This window comes from Neovison vison, chromosome 7 (assembly GCF_020171115.1).
Source record: "Neovison vison isolate M4711 chromosome 7, ASM_NN_V1, whole genome shotgun sequence".
Taxonomy (NCBI): Eukaryota; Metazoa; Chordata; class Mammalia; order Carnivora; family Mustelidae; genus Neogale; species Neogale vison.
The window spans coordinates 104,708,096-104,719,338 of NC_058097.1; the positions used below are offsets into that span (position 1 = coordinate 104,708,096).

Genomic DNA, 11,243 nt, shown 5'->3' on the forward strand with positions numbered 1-11,243 from the left:
CAGAAGATTACAGAGCAGGCAGAGCTGTTTTTAATTCATTTTAATTTGCGGCATAGATTCGTTATAAAAGGACAAGATTTAAACTTTGAGGACTCGTAAGGGTTAAGCAGGAAGTCGTCACCGTTGACACCCCACAGCTGAGCTGAAACAAACCTCCTCGCTCCATAATAAAGAGCAACTGTTCGCCGGCGAACAAAGTCTTCTTGAACACCTAGTGCGTGCTAAGCGTGTGTCACACGAGATCTCAAGGATTTCTAAAGGATTTCACGATAGTCAAACCGGCCTTCTGGCCGAGAAAGAAGCACACCGCACTGCTGCCTTACGTCAAAGAGAAAAATACATGCCAGGTGAGGAGTGGAGGGGCAGGTAAGTTTAAAAAAAAAAAAAAAAAAGCTGGGGGGTAAACAGAGGAAAGATACATTTCGAAAAAAATTATGAATAAATAACCAGGGTTTTTTTGGCTAAAGTAAGAGACTTCTTTCTCAACTAGGCGGTTTGCAACTAATCCAAACTCAGGAAATAACTCTTGTAAGACGAATAAACTTAGTTCTGAAAAACATGCGCGTCCAGTAACATCCGAAAACACGTGGCGGGGGTGGGGAAATCGGTCGGAACATCCGGCGAGACTCCAACTCCCGTCGTCCCATTCGGCAGCTAAGCCGGATTGTTCAGGACCAGCTGCCGCACTGGTTGCTGGGACTTGTGGTTTTCCCTCCTGCGCCTCCCCGCGGGTTTGCGACGTTTAGCGACCATCGCGCCTGCGCCAGCGCCGGCTGAGAGGCTGGGGCCGTGGCGGCTCGTGCCGGGTGATGCTAGGCGGCTCCCTGGGCTCCAGGCTGTTGCGAGGTGTGGGTGGGAGTCGAGGGCAGTTCAGGTCGCGGGGTGTCCGCGAAGGTGGCGCAGCCATGGCGGCAGGGGAGAGCATGGCTCAGCGGATGGTTTGGGTGGACCTGGAGGTGAGTGCGGTCGGCGAGGGTGAGGGGGGACAAGTGAGGTTCCGCGCGTAGACGGGATAGCTGAGCCTGTCCGCGGACAGCGGCGGGTCTCTGGGTTTCAGGTGTGGCAGGTGAGCGCCGACGGGCTGTAGGCTGCGCGAGCAAGTCGGCAGGCTGGAGTCCTGTAGGCGTTGGGGACTGTGCTGGGCTGTGGGGTTTCTTTTCCAGAGGGAAGAGTCATCCATATGGCTCCCCAACCCCCTCTGCCCAAGCGTGACCCTCCCTAACGCTTTGGTTCTTCTGGGTTTAGGCTCGCTTGCGGGGCGGGGCGGGGGGGGGGTTGGGACAGCGACTGTGCTAGACTCCAGACTCTCCTTCCGCAGTCTTACAGGACCCTAGGTTGTTAGCTGGACGGGACTCCGGACGTGACTCAGCCTTACCTCTCCACAAACGAGAAAACTGAGGCCCCGAGAGAGGACTAGCTCACTGAAGGTCATGCTGTTAGGTTCCGTGATGGGGCTAGAACCCGGTTCAGATCCCTTTAGGTTTTCCATACTTAACGTTGCAGACTGCCCCTCGGTTGGGCCTCAGTTTTCTTATACATGAAATGGGGGTAAGAACAGTGCTTTATACGATAGGTTGTAAGGAAGATCAAGAGGTGTAATTAATAGGAAAACTTTGTAAACTGCGGAGACGTAGTGATGTGAGTTGTATCTTACCAAATTGAATGCTGTCAGCACTCAATTTTGCTGACTTTGCATCTGTCCTACAGTAGAACTAGGGTGCCTGACATACAGCAGGCCCTTGGCAAATATTCACCGAATAAGTTACTCATGTTCAGTGTCTTGGGGGCTTGCCAGAGAAGCATTATTGTCTCTTATTCAGGCTATGGGATAGAAATGGAATATGCTTGAGGGAATTACTGTCACATAAAAATTGGGTAAAATAGACCAGAAAGATGATTTTGTGTGTTACCTATTTATTTTTGATTGCAGATGACAGGATTGGACATTGAGAAGGACCAGATTATTGAGATGGCCTGTCTGATAACTGACTCTGATCTCAACATTTTGGCTGAAGTAGGTGATGCCACGTAATACAGTCATACTCTTTAGAGCGTATTAGAAATCTAAAGCATTTTTCAAACTGAGGTCCACATAGGTTAAGTTCCAAAGGAATATGCTAGGTCATGGTAGGGTTGGTTCTGGAACCAAAGTAGTCTGTCTCACAGTCCAGTTATTTTTCAGTTATCCATGCCAAAAATTACGGAGCCCTTGTTTACGGAGCCCTTACTGTGTGCCTCACACAATTCTAAGTGCTTTACGTGAATCTACTTTTAGTCCTTACAACAGCTATGAGGTAGGTAGTTGCACACATAGAGTAGGACATTTTGGCTCAGACATACTGGGTAATTTGCCCAAGGCCAACTGGCTTGTTACTGGGGAAGTCGGAAATTTAACCCAGCTGGTTTGAGTGAAGTACTTCTAGCCAATATGAGAACCAGCTATTGTCTCTTCAGGATTAGTGACTCAGGCCAAAGTTAATCTTTCTATCACCACCTTAATTTTAACTCTACTCTTTGTATGCTCAATTTCTGTCTTCTCAATTAGGGTATGTGCTTGTCTAGATCTGTTTTAAGATTTTAGAATTCTGTTGATGCAGAATCAGAATACTCTCTTGTTGATATATTGGGCATGATTAAGGTTTTAACATGCTGCTTTTAGCTGAAATATTAAAGCAACACACCTGTTGCCTTTTGGCCACTTATGAAGCATTTGAGAAGTGTGTGAGGACATCTGATTGGTAGTGGGTGAAAACCCTAGTCTGGAATTGGTCCCTGGTCTCATACTGTTAGCAGTTTCAGAGGCTATAAGAAATTCTAAAATAGGAACACGGTAGGGATGTTTGTGGAAAAGGTGGTCCTATTAAAATCAGTTCCCAGGGAGCAGGAGTGCTACTGTCATTGGTAGGTTTCATTAATGCGCAGTAAGACTTCTACTTAGTAGAAGTAGGTAAGGGATGGGAGGAGGCATTTATAGATGATTTGTGACTTTTGTGGAGTACCGCTGGATACGTCAGCTGGAGGAGAGTCCTGAGACTTTGTGTTTCTCATCATAACAACTAGCTCTTTTTTTTTTTAAACGTTATATAAATAAACCTCTACGTTTTAGCTTTGGTTGTTTTTTCCGTGTCACTTGGAATTTAGTATGGATGAATAGTGAAGTGTCTTTATTTTGTGAGCCCTACGTACCCTTGGCTGAAGAAGAGTTTTTCCTTTAGACTGTTGATATAATGTGAAATACTGACAGTTTAATGGACCAGTTAGTTAATATGTACCCTGGAGGAAATTTGGGTCTGTATTCACACAGCTGCAGATGAGTGTGGCATTTGTGAATAGACCCAGTCAGATGAGGATAAGAATGTTAAAAAAAAAAAAAAAAAAATGCTCAGGGGCTGTTGGCACTCTTAAGTATCCTTTCTGTGGAAAATATGTTTTATTCTTGTGTATGAGTCTGAGGAAGATGTTTTATACTGGTAGAAGAGCAAATATCCTAGCCTGAACATTTTTCTGTAGGTAGCTTCATGTGCCAAACTGGGACCTAGAATAAGTTAGATGGCCTTAGATTAATAGTTTGCTTTTTCCACAATGAATTCTGGAACACTGAAAAGAAATTAAAAAAATAAATTAAAAAAAATAGTTTGCTTTTTCCATCATGGTTTGTTAAAAAAAATTTTTTTTTAAACAGGATGAGGTTTTTTTGGTTTTTTATTTTTTTTATTTATTTTTTTTTTTTTTAAAGATTTTATTTATTTATTTGAGAGAGAGACAGTGAGAGAGAGCATGAGCGAGGAGAAGGTCAGAGAGCAAAGCAGACTCCCCATGGAGCTGGGAGCCTGATGCGGGACTCGATCCCGGGACTCCAGGATCACGCCCTGAGCCGGAGGCAGTCGTCCAACCAACTGAGCCACCCAGGCGTCCCAAGTTTTTTTTGGTTTTTTAAAAAAATATGTAATCAGAACAATTTTTTGCGTCTTAGAGATTGCCTTTACTGGTTTTTCTTATTTGGCTAAAGCTCCTTGTTAGTTTTTAGATGTCCAGTAGTTAAATTCTAGCCATTCCTCTCAGTGATTGTGAACTATTTTTATTACTTAGTAGCAATAATACCTTGGATTCATAGAATACTTTTCTTCCAAGAATTCAAAGAACTTTGATATCTATAATTTCTTTTATCCTATGTTAAACATTCCATTGAGGGAAGGGAGCAGTCTGTTATCGCCATCGTAAAGGAGATACTATGCCCACGATGACTTGTTTTAAATCCACAATTCAGGCTTCTCTGACAGCTGGGACTCATCTGAGACACTTAGTGTTCTGTTAAATGGAGCAGAGAATTTGACAGCCATGTGTTACTTTTTCTTGTTTTCCTCAAGTGTTACCAGTTACCTTTTTAACCTTTTGATATAAAAATATTGTTAAAATTAAACCGTATAACTTTATCCAACGTGTATGTGGAGTAAGCTGTTTTTTGCCCTGTTCTGCTGCTGCATCCTACTCCCCAAAGTTTGTATATTTTCTTGGTATTTTGCATGCATATATAAATGTGTGTGTGTGGTTTTTTTAAACACATGTACACAAGATCACATGCACATATATACTGTCCTACAATTTGTTTTTTTCACTTGGCAATATAGACACTTTCCAAAATGAACTCATAATTAGAGGTTGGCAAACTCTTGGTTAAAAAAAGACTGAATAGTAAATATTTTAAGCTTGGAGTGCTACATACCTGTCACATGTTAGTTTTATAACTCTTGACAAATGTAAAAATCGTTCTTAGCTTGCTGGTAATAGAGGGGGGAAAAAAAGCCAAAGACTGGGGCTATAGTTTGCTGACCCTTGACAGACAACCAATGTTCTCTATTAATAGGCATTTCACTTTTCAGAGGTAGGTGTGTGCGTGTGTACACATGCATTCCTCTTTGCCGTTGCAAACAGCACTAGAATGAATAAGAACCACTTACAGAGATAACAAAGGGCCCCTCATCTCTTTCTCCTGCTATCTGTGTATTGAATCCTGACAGCAGCATAAACTTTAACACAGAAACCACGGTTATCCCTGTCAATTCTGGATGACTAATGGCTTTTCCCATCCACAGGGTCCTAACCTGATTATAAAACAGCCAGATGAGTTACTGGACAGCATGTCAGATTGGTGTAAGGAACATCATGGGAAGGTAACATTACCAAATAACAGGAGTGCTGCTTTGGGGATCAGTAACAAGCGTGTTGCTCCCACATCTGAATCCTATACCATTGTTGGATGGGATTTTAAAAAGGGTTAGAGGAAGATTGCTTGGCGAGCCTGGGAGACTGCTTGCTTGTTTACCTGTCATCTTTGGAACCTCTCGAGATCATCTTCTGAATGTTCTCTTTTTTCCTCTCCTGCACTCAGTCTATCGCGAACGCATTATGGATTGTCAAGTATTGCTCAAATCAGTCTTTTGGATAAGGTTAGACATCAACTTTCAGAAAAGGGGGAATGCTGCTCTCCTGTTAATAGTGGTTTCTTCCCAGAGCTTGGACTTTGAGCACCATCTTTTTCTGACTGTGTGGAAATGCTATTAACAATCAGGAACATAGCTTATTTGACCTGGATTCTTTAAGAAAAAAATCAGTGCAAAGATGGCAGTTTCAGTTGAACTTGAGCTTTATAAATGGTCCATGTGTGGTTATATTTGCCCATTTTAGCAGTGAAGTTTCATTTCTGGATGCCTTTGAAAACTGACTTGATGTGTTTCTGGTGGGGGCTGGGGATTCTCTCTTGCAGTCTGGTCTAACCAAGGCAGTGAAGGAGAGTACAATGACATTGCAGCAGGCAGAGTATGAATTTCTGTCCTTTGTACGACAGCAGACTCCTCCGGGGCTCTGTCCACTTGCAGGTAAAATCCAATCCTATGTATACCTTGTAGATAGTCTTCCATTGTAGTGGTTCGAGAGACTGCAGTTCCAGAAAGATCAACTAAGACCATCATGCCTTCCACTTGCCCTCACTTGGATTATACATCTTAATTTTGCATTCAAGTTTCCTTGTGTAATTTATAACAGGAGTATTGGGAAACCTCCCTGAAACCCGATATGGGATCTGGGGTACATAGACTCACTCAATGAAATTTTCCTTTTTATTTTTATTATGGAAAAAATTCACATGTACAGGAAAGTTGGATTTGGTAATGGTTTAACCTTGCGCCATGTTTGTTTTACTTGTCTGTTTTTTTTGTCGGACATTTGAAAGTAAATTGTAGGCATTTTGACACCTCATTTCTAAGTACTTCATCGTGTATTTCCTAAGAATAAGGACATTTTCTCATGTAGCCACAGTATCATTATCACATTTAAGGTAATTAAAAATAATTCACTAATACCGTTTGACATCTAGTCCACATGCCAAATGTCTACTTGTTTTTGAACCAGCACTTCGTCAAGTCCCATCTATTTCATTTGGTTATTTTGTCTCTTGAGTCTCAATCTAAAATGTCCACCTGTTTTTTTTTTGTTTGTTTGTTTGTTTTTCCCTTCTTTTCTTTCCTGTGTGACAGTGACTGCTTAAACTGGGCCAGTTCTACTAGGATTTTGAAAGTACAGCCATTGTCAGAGAAAAGTTAACGGTCTCTGAAGGTGTATTTGCATTTGTATATGTAAACTGATACAATAACTTACACTTTTCTTAAATTTCATTTTAAAAGTTTTGACATTAAGTACTAGAGTATATGTTGTATGTATATTTTCCCTCTAGCTAGTTTGGCTGCTGTTTATTTTAAAGTAGTTATTTAAAATTTAGTTATTGTTTATTTTAAAGTAGTTATTTAAAATTTTTAATATAAATTACTGTATGGAAACATGAATATGGATACAGTTTGTTAAAATTGGAATGTGAATAAAGTTTTATTTACTTAATGTGGTTAAGTTTTTAGTGTTAATAGTGTGGCTTTCATGACACTGGGAGAAAATGTGCACATCTGGTATGATCTGAAAAAGTAACAAATGGATTTGTGCATTATTTTAAGTATGTGTAATTTATCCTTTTGTCCATTGAGGCTATTTATAAAATTATTATGAGCTAGACTGAATAAATACTCAGAAGTCTGTATTTGTAGCCTAATCAAATGCACTCAAACCTGATTTAGAAATTCCGAGATGCTTTTAGGAATTGTTTGAATAAAAAAAAAAAAAAAATCCTCTCCATTTCAGTACCGGTTAATAATTTTGATATCCTGTTGTATATTGCTAGAAATACACAGATGCGGTATGCTTCGTGTCTTTCTAGGAAATTCAGTTCATGCAGATAAGAAGTTTCTTGACAAATACATGCCCCAGTTCATGAAACATCTTCATTATAGAATAATTGATGTGAGCACTGTTAAAGAACTGTGCAGGTAAGGGCTATATTTAGGATCCATTAAATTGCCTCATTTAGCATGTTTTAATTGAGAATTTGTGGAAAGTAATTGAATAGAATGCTAGAACTGAGGGTGCCAAGTGGGTGTGTAACTTCCTCCCTTTCTGACTTGGACAGGTCCTTAGTTGATTTTGGACTGGTGAGAAATGGGGAAAACAATGTCGAAAATCTTATGTATAAATTTCATTAGTTCACAAAATTTACTGAACACCATTCTGTGCTAGGCATTGGCCTATGCCCTGGGAACCTAACAAATGAAAAGCCTTGAAATAGCCTAGAATCAGCGCTGCACATACACTGTATGATGACTTCTGTAATGGAAATGTGCATACTGACTGTTGGGGGCACCGGGGGGAAGGAGCCCTGAGATGTTGGAGTAAGGAGTGAGAAGTCGGGGAAAGCTCCACATAGGAAGTTTAAGTTGAGATTGGAAGAGGAGTTGGATGTTTTCCTGGCATTTAAATGAGGCGGGAGGATTCCAGAGAACGAGCAGAAGTATGAAGAAATGAGGGCTCAGGGAGCTAGGGGAATTACAAATGGTCCATCAGTGCCAAAGTGCCAGGCATGAGGCTTGGAAAAGGTGGGAAGTAAGACCAAATTGTGAAGGGCTTGTATGGCGGGCTGAGATGGTTAACATGAGGGCCGGTTTCCCTTAAAAAAGTGTAAGTAGAAGAATCAGTGATACGATTAGGTCATTCTGATCATAAGGTGGCAGAAAAGAGGGCGATAAGAAGGGACACTTTTGCCTTGTCTTGGAGACAGAAGAATGAGCTAGGGACATGGAGTTTGGGTGGAGAAGGGTGTGGAGAATGTCGCATCTTGAGATGTCACTTGGCATGGTATGCCGTGTTGGAATGGGGGAGTGAGGGAAAGGAAGAGCTCTAAGCAATTCTACGGTTCCTGGTTTCGGCACTTAGGCAGTGGATGGTATTGTTCAAAGATAAAGGGGAAAATAGGAACAAAAGCAGATTGGGTGGGCGGGAGAAGGGAGGTCTTGAGGATAAGTGTAGGTTACATATGTTCATTAGAAGTGTCTGATGGATTCGTAGGCGGAGAAGCAGGTGGTTGGCCATCCGTGACAAGGTAGGAGAGGGCTGGAGTGGAGTGAATTTAGGAATCGTGGACGAGCATGAGCTTGCTTACCGAGAAGAGCTAGGGTGAAGACACAGTCCCAGGCAAGGAGGCTTCTGGAGTCACAACCCAAAATGCCTTTTTCAGTGTTAATAAATGACTTGAAGGAGGTAATTATCCAGTATATTTGAGACAGTTTCCTTTGAGAGTTCCATTTTTGCTGTGTATAGACGCTGGTATCCAGAAGAATATGAATTTGCACCAAAGAAGGCTGCTTCTCACAGGTAAGTTTGGGTCCTTCTAAGCGCTTGGCAATCTGACACACACGTAACCCTCCAGTTCCTGACTGCTTAAAATAGTGTCTGTTCTCCACTGTTTTTTTTCTTGGGGGGACAAGGAAAAGCCAGCTAGCATAAAGTTAACTTTCTTTTGCTAAGATTATTAGGAATTCTGGTCAGGATTCTAATATTCCATTCTGAGATATGTAGCATCTTATGTCTTCACTCCAGTTTTAACACTAAAAGATAGCTTAGTTTGTAGGTGTGTTGAAGCAGTCTTTCATCTTTCTAGTAATGAGCTGTATTAATATTCTTCCCAGCAAGGATATGAATACTTGTAGCCACTTAAAATTAGAATACTTTGTCAACAGTTGGGTTAACATAGCCTACCTTTGGCACTTTTGAGTGTTTCAGATCCTTTCTGTTAAGTCTGCAGACTTAGCCACAGGTACACAAGAAATTTGAAGATTTTGTTTTTCTAGTGTCCTGTACTGGCTCTTTTACTTTAAAAAAAAGTTGGGTTTTTTTTGTTTTTTAATTTGGTCATCTTTCAGGAGGAACGTAAGACTTCATTGGGGATTTACTGCTGGCTTCTAAGGGCAGCATTTAGTGCATCCGTTTGCTGAGTGCCTACGTGCACAGTCTAGGCAAACAGAGACTGAGTCCCTGCTATAAAGAGCCCGGCCTGCTAGTGTTTCTTTGCGGGGGCTGGAATTGCATGGACCCCAGTGCAGGAATGCAGGTTTCAAATACCTCATCTGAAACAATTAGGGTTTGATGCCTTTTGGATTTCGGCATTTTTCAATCTTTAGAAAGGTCACAGTGTATCTGTGGTATTTACCATTCTATAACGTGCCTTACAAGTTCTGAAAACGCATCCCATGACCAACCACATGGATGTTTCTGCTGCGGAACATAAGGACAGAGGCCCTTGACTTCTCGTTCAGAGCTTACTGATGGACCTGCACACGGTTCTCAGAATCGAGCTTACCTGATTTCTCAGACCCGACAGATGAGCGAGCAGGTTAGAGAAGACTGTGTTGCAGCTGACGGCAGCACACCTCTCCCTCAGAGCGGAGGCGCAGCCTCCATGCTGGCCAGGTACTGGCTGATGATTGAGGCTTATTACGACCGAGTCACGAGTCCTGTTTGAGCAGGTCTGTGTATTTTGTACAGGGATGTCATTAAATCTTAAACAGTGTTCCCCAAACTCCGTTCCAAGAGCTGTTAATAATTATTCCACACCCACACACGTGGTTGATTACGTTTTAGACAGACTGTGTGTGTAGTGGATCCTCCCCGTGGACACTCACAGCCCACATTAGCACAGTAAATGCTTTGCACAGAAGTTCAGAAAAGGAGTGCTGGCCCTAGTTTTTCCCGAACTCACTTGACCCTAGAATTCTTTTTTTTCCATGGAATCCTTCACCATCTTAAGGACAGTCTAGGAGACTTTATCATCTGATACATTTTAGGGAAAAAATTTTTTTTAATACAGTTTTTTCTTTTTTTTAAACAAAGCACTTACATTTGCTTGATTGAAACGTTCCTCTTCTAGACCGTGTCAGCAGCATTTACAGTAGTACCTGTTGTTACTCGTAAGTTACGTTGTCGATGGCTTCCTTCCTCCGTGGGCATTTCACTTCAGTGTGATGTGTTTGCTTGTAGGGCGCTCGATGACATTAGCGAAAGCATCAGAGAACTTCAGTTTTACCGAAATAACATCTTCAAGAAGAAAACAGATGAAAAGAAGAGGAAAATTATAGAAAACGGGGAAAATGAGAAGACTGTGAGTTGATGGCAGGGCTCATGCTGTCAGCGCATAGTTCTTGGGAAGCAGCTGCTGGTGGTTGCGTTTGGTTTTGTTTTTTGTTCCCGCTGATTGCTTGGCACAGCACCTTCTTTCAGTTAACTTGCGTCTCCAGATTATTCAAGCAGACAGCACCTGAAATACCCTTTTTCTCCTAACATTCTGTTTTCATTTATGACACAGCAACTCCTCTGTAAGTACCAGGTCATGTCCATCCCTCGGTACATATCTGCATTTGCTTTTAGACCATTTCTTTTGTTTAAAATAATAATAATAATAATATAATAATAAAGCTAGTTCTATTGAAATGCAAACGTTTTTGTACCATCTGTTCTTTAGTAGTTTGAAATGGTGGCTTTTTTCTCAGCAGTATGGTTGATGTTGAAATTCTCATGATGACACAGGGATGGGTTAACTCTTCATATGTTAAACAGCCGGTGAACTTGTTCTGTTCTGCTCTATAAGTCAAGCATAGAATAACTGAAGCAAACTTGGTCTCATTGTTGTGGTTATCAAACTGGCAGAGCTCCGGAATGGCTACTTCTCACTGCACGCCAGAAATTCAAGTCCATCATGAGAGGGATTCTGTAAGTAAGAAGGTTTATTGAAGAGATACTATGTCTTATGCTGTCACTGTGCTAGTTTTATAAAACATTGGCTGCCCCAGGTGTAATGCTCTGTAAGTATCTGA

General features: G+C 41.5%; 1 protein-coding gene across 1 annotated transcript; it reads left to right on the forward strand.

Annotated features, from left to right (window-relative positions):
- The first annotated feature begins 756 nt into the window (after positions 1 to 756).
- REXO2 (RNA exonuclease 2) lies at positions 757 to 10,866 on the forward strand. Its single transcript, XM_044257885.1, has 7 exons — positions 757 to 956; positions 1,931 to 2,014; positions 5,094 to 5,171; positions 5,765 to 5,876; positions 7,262 to 7,370; positions 8,695 to 8,748; positions 10,411 to 10,866. Exons 1-7 carry the CDS (start codon positions 810 to 812, stop codon positions 10,538 to 10,540), a joined length of 714 nt encoding a protein of 237 aa, XP_044113820.1. The 5' UTR covers positions 757 to 809; the 3' UTR covers positions 10,541 to 10,866.
- Positions 10,867 to 11,243: the final 377 nt, after the last annotated feature.